This window comes from Medicago truncatula, chromosome 1 (genome assembly GCF_003473485.1).
Source record: "Medicago truncatula cultivar Jemalong A17 chromosome 1, MtrunA17r5.0-ANR, whole genome shotgun sequence".
NCBI lineage: Eukaryota > Viridiplantae > Streptophyta > Magnoliopsida > Fabales > Fabaceae > Medicago > Medicago truncatula.
The window spans coordinates 14,915,759-14,934,516 of record NC_053042.1 but is presented as its reverse complement, the minus strand read 5'-3'; the positions used below and the strand labels follow the sequence as shown (position 1 = coordinate 14,934,516).

The window sequence follows — 18,758 nt, the reverse complement described above, 5'->3', positions numbered from 1 at the left end:
CACATTTTGTTTCACATAATTTTCTTTTGTTTGTTTCTCATAGGTTCCTGGTAATTCTATTTAGACGTCTCAAATTTGAACACTTCAACCATGTTTTAATCCTTAGATCGCCATGTTTTAAGAGTCTAACTCCTTCTGCTAGACCAATCCTCGTTGTTTCTCGTTAAATAGTAGTCTTCCAAAATCATTCACCAACTCGTTAACGAATTAATAACCATGTCAAATTCTTCTTCTTATTCATCAAGTTCAAGTGAATACCTCGAAACCCTCTTAACCTCAGCTAAACCCTTCCTTCGTAACGAGCTCATTTCCATCGATCCCAAACTCCCTTCCTAATCACAATCCTCCGTTCTGTTGGTGCATCTGAATGTTGGCACAAACATGGAACTTTCCTTGAACACCTTATTGATATTTTCCGCATTCTCCATCTTTGGAAATCTCCATACTCCGTGTCTCTTTGTGGCCTATTCCACTCAGCATACTCCAATTCCTATGTTAATCTTGCTATCTTTGATCCTTCAACCTCTCGCGAAGTTGTTCGTGGACATGTTGGCGTAGAAGCTGAGCGTCTGATTCATTTGTTTTGTGTTGTTCCTAGACAATCTCTTATTCATGATGATCTACTTTTTCACTACTCTGATAAGGAGCTTTGTCATGATCTTGAAAAATCAGAATTGTCTTTGAGGAATGCAAAGGAGAAGGGGATATTTAATAAGGATGAAAGTTGGAGGAAGAAATTGCAAGGTCTTGTTCCTGCTGATGGGATAAAAGTGAAGCATATTCGTACAGGTGAAGATGTGAAGCTTTCGAGGAGGGTTGTCGCGGTTTTTGTTATGATGACTATGGCTGATTTTTGTGATCAGCTTTTTGGTTTTCAAGATATGTTGTTTGAGAACTTTGATGGTAGGCTTGAGTTTAAAGGGAACAATTTTGGTGCTGTTTGGCCGGGAAATGGTAAGCCGGGTTTGTGGTTGAATTCTATTTCGAGGATGGGAGCTGTTTACAATTTGATTCTGAGAGAGGAAGAGATATTCTTGGAAGAAAAGAAGAAAATGTTGGGAGTAAAAGGAGTTAATGGTGTTGATTATGAGAGAGATGAACATATTGAGTTGGTTTTGCCACCGGTTTTCGCTAAATGTACCAAGGTTTTGGATGCAAGGGATCAAATTGTTGCAAGGGATTTGTATTGGGAAGCTATGATTTGTGAAGAAGGGTTGGAGAAGATTGAGGAGTTGTTGGTGAAGAGTATTGAGAAAAACCCTTTTGTGGGAGAGCCATATGTGGTGTTGAGTCAAGTTTATTTGACAAAGGGTAGATTTGAAGAGGGTGAGAAAGAAGCTGAGAGAGGATTGACTCTTTTGCTTGAATGGGGATGTCATTGGGATAAAAGGATTTCTTGGGAAGGTTGGATTGCATGGACTAGAGTTTTGTTAATGAAGGCAAAAGAGAAATCTTGGCCAAATACTTCATGGGGTATCCTCAATTTAGGTCTTGTAAAGTAAGTTAATGTTATTCCAACATATTTCCCTCCACCCAAGAGAAAATAATCCATTTCGTGTCACAAGTATTTGTTAGGTAAGGTAACTTATATGCAGCTTTGCATATCAAAATAATTCTTGCTTTGAACTATAGAATTGTGTTTATAGGTGAATGAAATATACAGTCTGTATATTTCGTTCTATAATTGTTTAGTGATCCTTGATATCTTGTGCTAGAAATGGTGTACTCCTTAGTATGAAACTTGTGGACGTGAACCATAATAAGGTGAATTTTATTTTGTTTTTACAAAAAGGAAAAGTGAAAGCCTTTGAATTTAGTGCAGTCCTTCACTCAAATGCTTTAAGGGTCTCTTTGGGAATTTGGATGGGTGTGGAGGGCTTTGGAGAGAGGGGAGTAGAGGAAAAAAAAAATCCTCAAGGGTTAAATAAGTTTATTGTTTATAAAAAGTTAGCAAATTTTGGTTTTTGTTCCTATAAAAAAATCACATGTTTTCATCCCTCCAAAATCTTTCATAACGATTTTAGTCTCTAAAGTTAGGTCAACTAACATTTTACTAACAAAATTTCACGTGGCAGTCTACACAACGCTGTCATGTGGACTATTTTGATGATATTGATGCCACATGGATTGTTTTTATTTTAAAAAAATAAAAACTAAAAACACCCAGTAACTTCTTCTTCCTTTGTTCCCCCAACTTGTATTGTCTTCAAAGCCTTCCAAAACCTCGTTGATCTTCATTCTTTGTGTTCCATAGATTTCATGAGATGTCTTGTTTTCCGGCTTATATAACATATTGATAAAATGAGTTAAAACACCTATGGAGTTGTTTGGTTAGGGAAGAAACAAAATTACAACGAATTAAAATAAAAAAAAATGCAAAAGTTCTCTTAAACCATGATCAACTTATCTAAAACTCATTTATATTGTCTTTAAATGCTTATTAAAGTGACTCAAAAATATACCAAATACAAGGTAAGTTGAGCTATCATCACAACCTCAAAACTCAAATTGTTGCTTTTTCAAAGGTTCAATCCCCAATAAACTCGCCACTTATCCTTCAAGACCTGAGATCCTTTGGTTGCTGGCGTTGAATAATCTTTGAGTGGGTTAGTTCTGTCAGCTCCATACTTCTTCTCTGTCTTCCCGCGGTCTTCTTAAGAGTCCCACATCGGATAGCTGATGGCCTGACAATGTGTTAATAAGTGGGGGGCAATCCTCACCTCACAAGCCAGTTTTGTGGGGTTGTGTTAGGCACAACCACAATTTCTAATATGGTATCAGATCCTCTCCAAGATCCACTGGGCCACCTGCTATCAGGTTTCCGCTATCGGGCCACCCATCATTTGTGTCCACCTACTATAAGAGTGTGTTTGGATGGAGTATTTGAAATTTTTTGAAGAATTTAGAATTCTAGGTTATTCAAATGATTCAATTAAATTGCTTTCATTCTTAAATATTATTGTTTGGATGGAGTAATAAAAAAATTTATTGTCATCATTTTTGGGCAACTTTTATAAATTTTAATTTTTAGAGGGCCAAATTTGAAAATTGAAATTAGGGGTCAATTTACAAATTTCAAAAACTTAAGGGGTCAAATTATAATTTTTGAAAATTTTGAGGGACCAATTTGCAATTTTTTGGAAATTTATTGGGGTCAATTTGAAATTTTTGGAAAAATTGAGGACTAAAATGCAAAATATGAAAAATAACAACAATGAAGAAATTTGAAATTCTTAACTTTTAGGTGTCATTTGAAATTCTCTAAATTTAACTTGAACAAAATACTTCATAAATTTCCATCATTTTGAAAATGCTTCAAATTATTATCCAAACAATGGAATTCACCCCAAAATATTTGAATTTCCTCAAAACATTATATTCCCTCAAAACATTCCCTCATCCAAACACACTCAAGGGGTATTTTAATAATTACACCATTTCCTTAAAATATAGTTCCTCAGAATTCAAATCAATATCCAAACACTTTTGTCAAACTTTTCTAGGAATAAAATTTCCACTAGGATAATCCCGGGAAAGTATTGATAGATCAATTAATTATTTAATTCAATTTGATTTTATCTTTTTCTCTTATGAGTTATTATGAGTGTGTCCAAACCAAAATAATCTGGAGTGGTGACCAAACAGGTCTTTATCGGTCCTTTGACAGATACTAACCCCAAAACAAGACTCTAGTGCAAAGACCGTCACCTAACTTGCTTCACATTCAAACAATCTTTCTTACGGCATTAAAAGTCACCATTTTTGAAGTTTATAAGTCACCATTGTCAATGTCACTTATTAATTTTTTTTTTTGGGAAGGGAACGTCACTTATTCATGGAAGTTCAACATGGAAGACTTTAATCAGGCCGATGGAAGACTTGTATTTTGTGTATAAATATCTCCCATGGCATTATAACAACAAGTCTCTTAGTCTAATACGTAACTTTCTTTGTGTCCAAATTTCCAAAATGTTTCAGAAGATGAAGCCCTTACCATTGTTGTGTGTTCGTCTGTTCTTCTATGTGTTTGTAATAGCCACATCACCTCATGCCACAACAAAAATCCAAGGCAGCGAAGTAGATGTTCTATTGAAGTGGAAAGCAAGCTTTGACAACCATAGTAGGGCATTGCTCTCTTCATGGATCGGTAACGATCCTTGTAGTAGTTGGGAAGGAATCACATGTTGTGATGACTCAAAATCTATCTGCAAGTTAAATCTCACCAATATTGGCCTAAAAGGTATGCTTCAAAGTCTCAATTTCTCATCACTTCCAAAAATCCGCATCTTAGTTTTAAAAAACAATTCCTTTTACGGAGTTGTTCCTCACCATATTGGGGTGATGTCAAATCTGGAAACTCTTGATTTATCACTTAATAGACTCTCTGGTAACATTCCCAGTGAAGTTGGAAAGCTCAATTCCCTTACCACAATCCAATTGTCAGGAAACAACCTCTCTGGGCCAATCCCATCATCCATTGGTAATTTGATCAAATTGACTTCTATTCTTCTTGATGATAATAAACTCTGCGGACATATTCCTTCCACTATTGGAAATTTGACAAAACTCACTAAGTTATCTCTTATTTCAAATGCTCTCACTGGAAATATTCCAACTGAAATGAATAGGCTTACTAATTTTGAAATTCTCCAGTTATGCAATAATAATTTCACAGGTCATTTACCTCACAATATATGTGTTAGTGGAAAGTTAACTCGTTTCTCCACTAGTAATAACCAGTTCATTGGTCTAGTTCCAAAGAGTTTAAAAAATTGCTCAAGCCTTAAGAGAGTGAGACTTCAACAAAACCAACTGACTGCAAATATAACAGATAGCTTTGGTGTGTATCCGAATTTGGAATATATGGAATTGAGTGATAATAATTTTTATGGTCATCTCTCTCCAAATTGGGGAAAGTGCAAGAATCTCACAAGCCTTAAAGTTTTCAATAATAATATATCAGGAAGCATACCACCCGAATTGGCCGAAGCAACCAATTTAACTATACTGGACCTTTCCTCGAATCAACTCACAGGAGAAATTCCAAAGGAGCTAGGAAACTTATCCTCATTGATCCAGCTCTTGATAAGTAGCAATCATCTTGTAGGAGAAGTTCCTGAACAAATTGCATTATTGCATAAAATAACTATCTTGGAGCTTGCAACAAATAATTTCAGTGGCTTCATCCCAGAACAACTTGGAAGATTACCTAATTTATTGGACTTGAATTTGAGCCAAAATAAGTTTGAAGGAGACATTCCTGCTGAGTTTGGACAATTGAAAATTATTGAAAATCTTGATCTTAGCGAGAATGTTTTGAATGGAACCATACCAACAATGCTTGGAGAGTTAAATCGCTTAGAAACATTGAATCTCTCACATAATAATTTTTCTGGTACCATTCCCTTGACCTATGGTGAGATGTCAAGCTTAACAACTATTGATATATCATACAACCAATTTGAAGGTCCAATTCCAAACATTCCAGCCTTCAAAAATGCTCCAATTGAAGCATTAAGAAATAACAAAGGCTTGTGTGGTAACTCTGGCTTAGAGCCTTGCTCAACATTAGGTGGTAACTTTCATAGTCATAAGACTAAACACATTTTGGTGGTTGTTTTACCCATCACTCTAGGCACTCTATTGTCAGCATTATTTCTTTATGGCCTCTCATGCCTTTTATGTCGAACTTCAAGCACAAAAGAATACAAGACTGCAGGAGAATTTCAAACTGAAAATCTATTTGCAATATGGAGCTTTGATGGAAAATTGGTGTATGAGAACATTGTTGAAGCAACTGAAGAGTTTGACAACAAGCATCTCATTGGGATAGGAGGACACGGAAGTGTTTACAAAGCAGAGTTCCCCACAGGACAAGTTGTAGCGGTGAAGAAACTCCATTCATTACAAAATGGAGAGACGTCCAATCTGAAAGCTTTCGCAAGTGAGATCCAAGCTTTAACTGAAATCCGGCATCGAAACATTGTGAAGTTATACGGGTATTGTTCACATCCATTGCACTCATTTTTGGTTTATGAGTTCTTGGAGAAAGGCAGTGTGGACAAGATTTTGAAAGACAATGACCAAGCAATTAAGTTGAATTGGAATAGGAGGGTAAATGCCATTAAAGGTGTAGCTAATGCTTTATGCTATATGCATCACAATTGCTCACCTTCAATTGTTCATCGTGATATATCCAGCAAGAATGTTGTTTTGGATTTGGAATATGTGGCTCATGTCTCAGACTTCGGAACAGCCAAGTTTCTTAATCCCGATTCTTCCAATTGGACCTGTTTTGTAGGAACCTTTGGATATGCTGCTCCAGGTTAATTTCTTTTCTTTGTATTAATTGTCTACATATCCTGTTTGTTTTGGAACCCTATTTTTCACATTGATAACTCTTAGTGTTTGTTACAGAACTTGCATACACAATGGAAGTAAATGAGAAGTGTGATGTGTATAGTTTTGGGATATTAACCTTGGAAATACTTTTTGGAAAGCATCCTGGAGACATTGTATCAACTGCTTTGCATTCAAGTGGTATATATGTAACAGTCGACGCTATGTCATTGATTGATAAGTTGGATCAACGCCTCCCGCATCCTACTAAAGATATCAAGAATGAGGTGTTATCAATTTTAAGGATTGCAATTCATTGCTTAAGTGAGAGAACACATGATCGCCCTACAATGGGGCAAGTTTGCAAGGAGATTGTAATGTCAAAGTCATCTTAAGATATAGGAAATGGGTGGTTTTATCTAATGATTTAGAGGATTTTCCATCCCTTTTTCTATTACATGATAAGTGTTTTATCTTGAGAATAAAATTATAGTTAAGTGTCAATGTATTGCTCTGTTGGGTGTAGCTTTGTTGTATGAGTTGGTGTACTCATTTTAGCTTCTATAAAAATAAGACCACCATTTTTCTGTTTTGTAATGGTAAACCTCTTATGAAACTGTTTTTTATTGAGTAATTTTAAGGCTTTAATTATGTTGCTTTTGAATTATAGTGTATTGCATGTCATGTGAAATGTCCATATAGGTCTCCATTCAATATCACAATGCAATACTTCAAAGGTAGATTTAGACAAGTGATTATGTAAGATATAAGATAACCTTCTAATTAAGTTTTGCAAGAGGACAAATATGACATGAAGAAGAGGAGAAATCATGCCATAAGGGAAAACGTGCAGATGTTCTCAAGACTTTAAGAAACTCCAAAATATTGTGGAAAGACCCAAATAAATTAAACAAGTGAAGAAGGTTTGTTCGGTTCACAAAGAGTTGACTCATATTCCACCGGTTAACCGAGTCAGAAAAAATTTAAATTGACCACTAAAATAAACTATAATATATAAACAAAAAATTAAAGTTGTAATATTACATATTTATTACTACTATAAATTTTAGGCTTAATAGCAGTTTTGGCCCCCTAACAAAATAAAATACAATTCAGCTCCATAAGTACTCCCCCTTTTGCAGTTTTGGTCTCCCAGACCAATTTTGACCAAATCAATGCTGACGTGGATGTCACGTGTGTAATTGTTTTTTTTATAATTATTAAAAAAATTATTTTTTTATATTATTTTAATTAAAAAATGTTATAAAATTTTAATAAATCGAATCATAATTATCAGAGACAATTAATCTGATGGTGCCTACTGCGTGCTTTGACTGGAACAGTTACATTGTTAGACATGTAAAACAAGAATCAATATCAACAATCCAAGAATCACAGTGAGCACAAAAGGATATTGCTGAAGGGATAGAAGTTTGGTGCAGCAAGCATTTTCCAAAAGTGATCCTTCCTAGAGTAGTGAAGGACACTATGATTTAAGACAATGGGGGAGTGTTCAACACACAAAATGTTAGACTATTGCCTTTTCCTCTCTACCTATTTTTCGCGCATCCATTTTTTATTTTTTATGAAAATGATCATGTGATTTTCAAATTTTATAATCTAAATTGAGTTTTTTCTTTGTTATGGGATTAAAAAAATGAATTTTTCACCGGTTCGGATTTTATAATCCAAAAACCTCAAGAAATAGGGCGTGTTCCTTACTTTTTTGGATTATAGAATCCGAATACCCCTAAACGCCATTTTTCAGGGGAAAATTAGTCCAGATTATATAACTCAAACTGTATCAACACAAATTCTGAGTCTATTCGTAACATGGATAACCATTTTAAGGACCATATATATTAATCATCATAACTCTCATTTTCTGTTTTAGAAAAAATCTGGTTTCCGTACTACTTGATCAGATTGCTCTAAAACTTCCCAGAAAATCATAAAAAATAAATCATGGATAAAAATTAAATTCATGAATTTGATAAAAATAATAGGATCCCAAAATTAAGTTCACTTAAAAATAATTATATAAATAATAGAACATGATATGCTTAGATATTAAATAGGCTTAATTCCATGTTTGATCTCTTATGTTTATTTTAATTTTTAAGATGGTCCCTTATGTTTTAAAAGTTTCAAATTGGTCCCTTACGTTTTATAAGTGTTTTATAAGTTTTAAGTTGGTCAAAAATGTTATTCACATTGGAATAAGTCAGTCCATTTCGCAATTGAGTCTAATAAAACAAAAAATTTAAAAAATGTTTTAAAAGTGATTGTCTAAATAAATTAAATTTTATACTCAACCTGAATCTTTAAACGTTAAGTTATAGAAGAGACTAGCTTATTTCAATGCGAGTAACATTTTGTACCAAATTAAAACTTTTAAAACGTAAGCAATCATCTTGAAACTTTTAAAACATAAGAGACCAACTTAAAACCTAAAATAAACATAAGAGATCAAACATGCAATTAAGCATATTAAATACTATATTCAACAAAAAAAATATCAATATTTTAAAATCTCATGGTCCACCTCAACAACTCTACCCCTCCTTGGGAGGATAGATCAATGATTCTAGACCAAAATGGACGCTAATGCAATCACCATCTACTCCTACTATGTGCTCTAACGGCATTTGCCATTTTCCATTGGAATATGTTTGAATCTTCTTCACTCATGTTTGAAATTTAAAGCTATCATATTGTCACTTAGTGCATACAAATTAAGACGTATTATTATTATTATTATATCCAGATAATCTTTTTTTTCTTTCTAAAGAGTGTAATAACAAATATACAAATGGTGGAGAAATTGGAATATTGAGAATAGATTAATAATGAACGACTTAATATTTTGTGGTTCTAGACTTGAATAGACTAATGAAAGATAAGAAGATTTTTTTATGTGGCTTAGTTTAAACTCCGTGTTAATCCAACCTAGTGTCTCTCTTCCCTATTGCAAAGGGAATATCAAGTGTTTATTACCATATTATGTGTATAAATATATCATCTACATCTCCCATTATAATGCATGCAATATCATAAAGAGTCTCTTGTTCAATTATACTTTCAGTTAACTATACATACTTTCATTTCATTGATTAAATTTCCAAAATGCTTCAGAGCATGAAGCTGTTTCCATTATCATGTCTTCTTTGGTTCTTTTGTATGTTTGTAATGGCAACATCACCTCATGCTTCGTCAAAAACGCAAAGCAGCGAGGCAAATGCTTTATTGAAATGGAAAGCAAGCTTTGACAACCAAAGCAAGTCATTGCTCTCTTCATGGATTGGTAATAAGCCTTGCAATTGGGTGGGAATCACATGTGATGGCAAGTCAAAATCTATCTACAAGATACATCTTGCAAGTATTGGACTAAAAGGTACACTTCAAAATCTCAATATCTCATCACTTCCAAAAATCCATAGCTTAGTTTTAAGAAACAACTCATTCTTTGGAGTTGTTCCACATCATATTGGTGTAATGTCCAATCTAGAAACTCTTGATTTGTCACTAAATGAACTCTCTGGTAGCGTTCCCAATACCATTGGTAATTTCTCCAAACTATCCTATCTTGATCTCAGCTTTAATTATCTCAGTGGGTCTATCTCTATTTCTTTAGGAAAGTTGGCCAAAATAACAAATCTCAAGTTACATTCCAATCAACTTTTCGGCCACATTCCTCGTGAAATAGGAAATTTAGTCAACCTCCAGAGACTATATCTTGGAAATAACAGCCTTTCTGGCTTCATTCCTCGAGAAATTGGATTTCTAAAACAACTCGGTGAACTTGACTTGTCTATGAATCATCTCTCCGGTGCAATCCCTTCTACAATTGGAAATTTGAGCAATTTATATTATCTTTACCTTTATTCAAACCATCTCATTGGTAGCATTCCGAATGAAGTTGGAAAACTTTATTCCCTTTCCACAATCCAGTTGTTAGACAACAACCTCTCAGGGTCAATCCCTCCATCCATGAGTAACTTGGTCAATTTGGATTCTATTCTCCTTCATAGAAATAAACTCTCGGGACCAATTCCTACCACTATCGGAAATTTGACAAAACTCACAATGTTATCTCTTTTCTCAAATGCTCTCACCGGACAAATTCCACCTTCCATATATAACTTGGTCAATTTGGATACTATTGTCCTTCATACAAATACACTATCTGGACCTATTCCTTTCACTATAGGAAATTTGACAAAACTCACTGAGTTAACTCTTTTCTCAAATGCTCTCACCGGACAAATTCCACATTCCATAGGTAACTTGGTCAATTTGGATTCTATTATCCTTCATATAAATAAACTCTCGGACCAATTCCTTGCACTATAAAAAATTTGACAAAACTCACAGTGTTATCTCTTTTCTCAAATGCTCTCACCGGACAAATTCCACCTTCCATTGGTAACTTGGTCAACTTGGATTCTATTACCATTTCAACAAATAAACCCTCTGGACCAATTCCTCCCACTATCGGAAATTTGACAAAACTCAGTAGCTTACCTCCTTTCTCAAATGCATTAAGTGGCAACATTCCAACCAGAATGAATAGAGTTACCAATTTAGAAGTTTTGTTGTTAGGTGATAATAATTTCACAGGTCAATTACCGCACAACATTTGTGTTAGTGGAAAGTTATATTGGTTCACTGCATCCAATAATCATTTCACAGGATTAGTTCCAATGAGTTTGAAGAATTGCTCCAGCCTTATTAGAGTTAGGCTTCAAAAAATCAATTAACTGGAAATATAACAGATGGTTTTGGTGTTTATCCACATTTGGTCTACATGGAATTAAGTGATAATAATTTTTATGGCCATATATCACCAAATTGGGGTAAGTGCAAGAAACTCACAAGTCTTCAAATCTCCAACAATAATTTAACTGGAAGCATACCGCAAGAACTAGGTGGAGCAACACAATTACAAGAACTTAATCTGTCTTCAAACCATCTTACTGGAAAAATTCCAAAGGAGCTAGGAAACTTATCTTTGTTAATCAAACTCTCGATAAATAACAATAATCTTTTGGGAGAAGTTCCTGTACAAATTGCATCACTGCAGGCACTAACTGCCTTGGAGCTTGAAAAAAATAATTTAAGTGGCTTCATCCCTAGAAGACTTGGAAGGTTGTCTGAGTTAATACATTTGAATTTGAGCCAAAATAGGTTTGAAGGAAACATTCCCATTGAGTTTGGCCAATTAGAAGTTATTGAAGATCTTGACCTTAGTGGAAATTTTTTGAACGGAACCATACCATCAATGCTTGGACAGTTAAATCACATACAAACATTGAATCTTTCACATAATAATCTTTCTGGAACCATTCCTTTGAGCTACGGTAAGATGTTAAGCTTGACAATTGTTGATATATCATACAACCAATTGGAGGGTCCGATTCCTAACATTCCAGCCTTCCTAAAAGCTCCAATTGAAGCACTGAGAAATAACAAAGGCTTGTGTGGTAATGTCTCTGGTCTAGAGCCTTGCTCAACATCAGGTGGAAACTTTCATAACTTTCATAGTCATAAGACTAACAAAATTTTGGATCTAGTTTTACCCCTCACTCTTGGAACTCTATTGTTAGCATTATTTGTTTATGGGTTCTCATACCTTTTCTACCACACTTCAAGAAAAAAAGAATACAAGCCTACAGAAGAATTTCAAACTGAAAATCTCTTTGCAACATGGAGCTTTGATGGAAAAATGGTATATGAGAACATAATCGAAGCCACAGAAGATTTTGACAACAAGCATCTCATTGGGGTTGGAGGACATGGAAATGTTTACAAAGCAGAGTTGCCTTCAGGTCAAGTTGTAGCTGTGAAGAAACTTCATTTATTAGAACATGAAGAAATGTCTAATATGAAAGCATTCAATAATGAGATCCATGCTTTGACAGAAATTCGACATCGCAACATTGTGAAGTTATACGGCTTTTGTTCACATCGACTACACTCATTTTTGGTTTATGAATTTTTGGAGAAGGGTAGCATGTACAACATTTTGAAGGACAATGAACAAGCTGCTGAATTTGATTGGAATAAGAGGGTGAATATCATTAAAGATATAGCTAATGCCTTATTCTATCTGCATCATGATTGTTCCCCTCCTATTGTTCATCGAGATATATCCAGCAAGAATGTTATTTTGGATTTGGAATATGTAGCTCATGTCTCAGACTTCGGAACATCCAAGTTCCTAAATCCCAATTCATCCAACATGACTTCTTTTGCAGGCACCTTTGGATATGCAGCTCCAGGTCAATTCCTTTTCTTTTATATTAATTAAAGGTTATAATAATTTGTAGTTCATTTTTAGTACTTACATGTAAAATGTAATTATTTCACAACTATGAAATCTACATATCATGCTATTTTTACAGAATCATATTTTTCACGTGATAACTCTTTTTAAATTTCCACAGAACTTGCATACACAATGGAAGTAAATGAGAAATGTGATGTGTATAGTTTTGGGATATTAACCTTGGAAATACTTTATGGAAAGCACCCTGGAGATGTTGTAACTTCTTTGTGGCAGCAAGCTTCACAAAGTGTTATGGACGTGACACTTGATCCTATGCCATTGATAGATAAATTGGACCAACGTCTCCCTCATCCCACAAATACCATTGTTCAAGAGGTGTCTTCTGTGCTAAGGATTGCAGTTGCTTGCATAACAAAAAGCCCGTGTTCTCGCCCTACCATGGAGCAGGTCTGCAAGCAGCTTGTAATGTCATAGCCATGTTCAAAGGGTCAGTTACATATATATTGTCTCATATATATAGCCTAAATATTGTGTTTACAAAATATGGTGTTTACGAAATATATGTACTTCAATAATACATCATTGTTTTGTATTTGTAAAATCTTTTTTGGCATTGTGAATCGTTTTTATAATTATTATGAATTTATAGTTTCAAGTACGCTTTCAATATTGCTATAATTTAAAGTTTTATTTTAACTTTATATGATACTTATTTATATGCCAAAAAAAAAAGATGAAAACCTATATATAATATATAACTTTTGCTTCAGTTGAATCCAATATTGTGTCTCACACATCCTTTTAGGATTTTAAAGGACAATTTTTGTTTAAAAAAGTCTTGAGGATTTTAAAAGATTTTGCAAGATTTTGATGACTTTGATGATTTTAAAAGACTATTAAGGATTTAAATGGATTTAATTCATAAGATTTTAAAGGATTTGAAATGATTTTATGGATTTCAAGAGATTTCAACAGATTTTATGAATTTTAAGAAATAGTTGAAAAAAAATATCATAACACACTCTCTTTCACAAAATCTCAATAAAGACTCTTCTATTTATTTTATTTTATTTTTTACGGGAGAGCTAGAGAGAGAGAGGTTTTTTACGGGAGAGCTAGAGAGAGAGAGAGAGAGAGAGAAGGAAGGGGAGAGAGAGAGGGAGAGAGGGGAGAGGAAAAGAGAGAGTAAGAGAGAAGGGAGGAGAGAGAGGGAGAGATAGTAAAATCTTAAAAGAAAAAAACAATCCTAAGAAATTTCATGTTTTCATGAAAGACTTTTTCATGCTAAAATTTCACTAGAAAATCCCACAAAATCCATCAAAATCTGATTTATTAAACAATCCTTCGAAATTTGAATGATTTTGAATACCACTAGACTTTTTTTAAGTGATTAAGAGTCTTGATTGAATACTACAAGACTTTTTTTAAATGACAAAGAATCTTGATTGAATAACACAAGACTTTTTTTAAATTGGAAAGAGTCTTGATTGAATACCACAAGATTTTTTCATGATAAAAAAGTCTTTTAACCCTTAGAATCATGATCCAATACACCCCCCTTACTTTCTCGTCCTATATGAAGTGAAAAGGTTTTCTGTTAAGAACTAAATGAGAAGATCCAAATCCTAATAAATAATTTTATGTAAAATTTATAAAAGTAAATTGATTTCCTATCTTTTATACTGAGAATTACACATTAAGTATCGTGATTTATGCACTGCAGAAAAAACCTCCAAATTGATACATCAATAAAGGATGAACTATCTGATTCTAATCTAAATACACAAGAATCAAATAGGATTGCATTTTTCACAAAGTCCGGTAATAAAAAAACAAAGAGTTTGTAATCATAGTTTTCTAGTATGGTAAGTGTTATCCTAGAGACTAAATATGATGCAATCTTAAGTTGGTGTAGGTTCTGAAGATTTTTTTTTTCAGTAACTAAAATTGAAACTTCCTCAAATGGGAGAGACTAAACACAAATAATAGTATTTCATATATATTTTATATATTGGAAAAATTATTACCATTGGCATTGTATCTATTATATGTGAACAAATTATGTAAACAAGATTTTGTCAAATTTTTTTAATGTAAGCAAGATGTAAAGTGTGTATGCAGTAATAGAAACTGTTTCCCTATGCCATCGGATCAGCTTTGTTCTTTTAAAAACCAAATTTGATTTACACAAGATGTTGAGCACGTCTGGTTTGAGGTGCAGTTAAAAGGACCGGTGATCCCATTTCTCCAACCATTGAATTATTATTATAAAATTAAAATGCGAAATGTTAATGGAACCTCATCGAAAGGAAACACCAATGACCCTCTTTCCTTCATCTTTGATTTTTATTCACTATCTAAAAAAAATAGTAGATATAAATGGTGGGAACCTTCTCAAACAAGTCATCTTAAAAGAAACAATTATTGGTCAGCCTAATATAAGAGTTCATATTCTATGAACATCGGTGTGCCCGTTAAACAAGAGAACAACCTAAGGACTAACTGTTGAACATATTAGAGAGAATAGAAGAATAGACTTCAAAATGATAGATTTCAAAATTTTCCCATAAATACTATTTCATTCTACTCAGTTTTAATACATCCTTTCGTGTAGAAGAGCAGGACTTTTATAAGCTTTCAATTTTTAATTGTTAAGAAAATTAAAAATGCATGATGTCTACAACTTCTTATTGTTGAAGATTAGTGTTAAAAAAAACAAGAACATGAGTCTCAATCCTTTTAGGTGGTTCTTCTATATTTATATTCCAAAGCTCGACTTCCAGCAAAATTCACGAATTTCTGCAACTGTACTGATCAATAAACTCTTCCTCCGTAACGATTTGACTTCCATCATTACCAACCTCCCTTCCCGAATCACAGTCCTCCGTTCCGTAGGTGCATCCGAATCAGCTTCTTGCTACCATTACACTTGTGCCTAAGGTGTGTTGTCTTTTCCTGGCTTAAGAATACTTGTATATCTATCTAATGTTTGTCTCTTCACTCTCTTGATTTTCCTATATCTGTACTTGAATTGGACATTTGTATGTTTTCTATATTGAAAATAGATCTAACCCACTAGCCTTTATTGACCAGAGTTACCAAGTCATCTATTTCTTGTGAGACCTGAAAATGTTGATCTTGTGGTAAAGTTTTTATTGCAACTGTGTAATGTTTTCAAACTTGAAGATGGGGTAAGATAGCTTTAGGCCGAATATTTCCTTATGCTGGAGCATTTTTGATACTCTACATTTTGTGTTATGGTTCTGGTCTTATCAATTTTAATATATAATTTAGATCAATATAATTGTACAGAATTGGTCTTTATATTAGACCAATTTATGCAATTTGACGCCATCAGCTCTTTCATTCTTTAATTTGTTTGAGTAATTGTTTTGAAGTTAAGAAATTGTCTTAATAACTTCATACAGATTTCTCAATGGTAGATTTGTGCTTTGGAAGATTGTGTGTTCATGTTGTTTTAATGTTTCCTTTCTTATGTTGCTGTTGGTTTTAGGAGTTTGTGTGAGTTGGATTTAACAAAAGGAACCAATATGTTTTATGGAACTTACCGTTTTGTTCTCAGGACAACGTTATTCTTGTTTAGAGCAAATTTTTAACAAATTAATTGGAAAAACTAAAATACTTACCAATGAAATATAGAATTTGCTTTGAAATTTTGACCAGTTTTAGCTAGAGATTTACTAGGAAATTTGTTGCAATATCTAAGCTATATATCTAGAGGACATATCTTACTTAAAAAAAAAAAAAAACTAGAGAACATAAACTTTTGAATAGGATGTTGCTGCACATTGACTATGAATTTGCTATGACATCTTTATATTAGCAACGAATTAACATGAAAACTTTTCCTAGCAAATAAGCGTCCCATCGTTGCTGGAACAAATATATAGCTGCTATTTCACAATCAATCCCTAGTTCATTATGTTGATATGTTTTAGTAACTAATTAGCTATCTTTTCAATTGCATCCGTAATCCTGCAGAATTATGTAAGGGTCTTGTTCACTCATGTTGGAAGTTTAAAGCCACATGTTGTCTTAATACATACAAATTAATTAGGCCTACCGTTTTTTTTTTAATATCCACACAAATATCATTTCCCCCTAAATTAAAGAGCCTAAACTACGAATTTGCAATGTTGAAAAGTGGAGAATCGAAAGTCTTATTAATCCATGCTCCAACATATCAATTTTTTTTTAAGAGTTGAGTAGCTCAGCTAGTTTGAACTACAGATTAATAAATTGCAAGTTTTAGATTGAAATCCGAACAAAGAAATATATATTAATCTAACAATTAAATAATAACATTTCCTTTAAAAAAATAATTAATAACATTTATCATTAAAAAAAATATTAACTTTCTTCTGTAGTCTTTTTTCTTTTGAAACATTATGCAGTCTTTTATTATCTGAATTATACTTACTATACTTACTATATATATATATATATATATATATATATATATATATATATATATATATATTCCAGAGTTAATAATACAATACTAAAAATAGTTCAATTATTGCAAGGAAATAACCATAGTAAAAAAATAATATTTTTGACATGAATAAAGAGACAGATAGGGTAAAAAAACAACTTTGGGAGTTTCTTCACCTAAGAAGATGAAGTCCTCTGCAGAAGATGTTAATTTGTCTCCGGTTCAGATTATTAAAGTGAAAAAACTAGAAAAACATGTATTTTACGATGAAGATTCTTTTGGTTCAAGAGAAAATTTTGCATATGAATAAAAAAAACTTACTATGCTCTACTCTTACTATGAATAAAGGACGCTAAAGCAATCACCATCTACTCTACTCTTACTATGCTCTCACGGCATATGCAATTTTCCATTGGAATATGTTTGAATCTTCTTCACTCATATTGGAGGTTTAAAGCCAATAAATTGTCACTTAGTGTATACAAATTAAGACTTATAATTATTATTATTATTATATCCAGATATTTTTCTGCCTATTTTAGTTTTTGCTCTGCTTCTATTGTAAATATTGTTTGGATTTTGCTGATTCTTTCTTAGTACATCTTGTGCTAGGAAAGACTCATTGATTTCGTAATATATTCCATTTTAACTTCTTAAAAAAAATGACAAAATATGTTTTTATTTTTCAAAATATGTTTTAAAAAACAATTTTAGAAAAGTGATTTCAAGAAGAGAAAAAGAAAAAACTTGTTTGGTAATGTGACTTTTAAAAACTGTTTTAGAAATGAAAAAAATTAGAAAATCCATTTGGTAATATAATTTTCAAAAACAGTTTTAGAAAACAGAAAATTAGAAAACCTGTTTGGTAATTAAATTTTTTAAAAACTTTTTTTTTTTTAATTTTTAATAACCTATATAAATTATATTACCCTTTATATAATTGATTTTTTTCTTACAATTTTATCCTTAGTTACCAATCAAATTAAATTTCAAGTACTATAGTTAAATGTAGAATTTAGACACAAAATAAATTATTTTTTTACATACAAGTCAAAATTTGTTCAAGCGATACATAATTTAAAAATGTAAAACACATCAAAATATTATAGCATATTTAATGTCGATAACATAAACATCAAATAACCAAACAAAAACAATCATCCGCAAAAAAACTTTGTCTTGAAAATATAAATTTTGACCTTTATCTTAGCAATAATTACACATTTTTTTTTTTATACAAACTTACTTATTTTAGAATTTTAACCAATGCCTACTCGTTAGCGTTCTCATTTTTTTTAAAGATCATTCTCCATGTTTGATTTACAAGAGAATGTACATTTATTTAATCCACCTTAGTTGAATTGTGGAAAGAATTAAAGATAGTACGAAAATGATTTTATTTTAGTACAATTAAAAAATGTATCAATTAATGATTAAATTGTTAAATGTTGAATAAAATTAGACACCAATTTTCACGTGTGTCGTTTGAAAATCAAGAAGCGTGCAACAGAGTGAGAGAAAGCAAAATCAGAATGTAACTCTTGCAAAACGTGTCGCACACAATGAAAAAGGAAGGACGTGGTTTAATTGCAAAGAGTAACATATCATCCATGACCATGACTATGAATATTTTATTTTAGTTTACAAATTAAAAAAACAATATACATTTATTCA

General features: G+C 32.5%; 2 protein-coding genes and 1 pseudogene across 2 annotated transcripts; all 3 read left to right on the top strand.

The window, feature by feature from the left end:
* The first annotated feature begins 26 nt into the window (after nucleotides 1–26).
* LOC25480955 (uncharacterized) lies at nucleotides 27–1,896 on the top strand. The gene is given in 2 exon segments (XM_013586560.3): nucleotides 27–328; nucleotides 331–1,896. Coding segments are annotated over 2 exon segments (1,284 nt in total). The 5' UTR covers nucleotides 27–216; the 3' UTR covers nucleotides 1,503–1,896.
* Nucleotides 1,897–3,553: 1,657 nt separating this feature from the next.
* LOC120580555 (MDIS1-interacting receptor like kinase 2) lies at nucleotides 3,554–6,936 on the top strand. The gene is made up of 2 exons (XM_039834367.1): nucleotides 3,554–6,325; nucleotides 6,418–6,936. Exons 1-2 carry the CDS (start codon nucleotides 3,871–3,873, stop codon nucleotides 6,732–6,734), a joined length of 2,772 nt encoding a protein of 923 aa, XP_039690301.1. The 5' UTR covers nucleotides 3,554–3,870; the 3' UTR covers nucleotides 6,735–6,936.
* Nucleotides 6,937–9,440: 2,504 nt separating this feature from the next.
* Nucleotides 9,441–13,245, top strand: LOC120580553 (MDIS1-interacting receptor like kinase 2-like; annotated as a pseudogene).
* The last annotated feature ends 5,513 nt before the right edge of the window (nucleotides 13,246–18,758 follow it).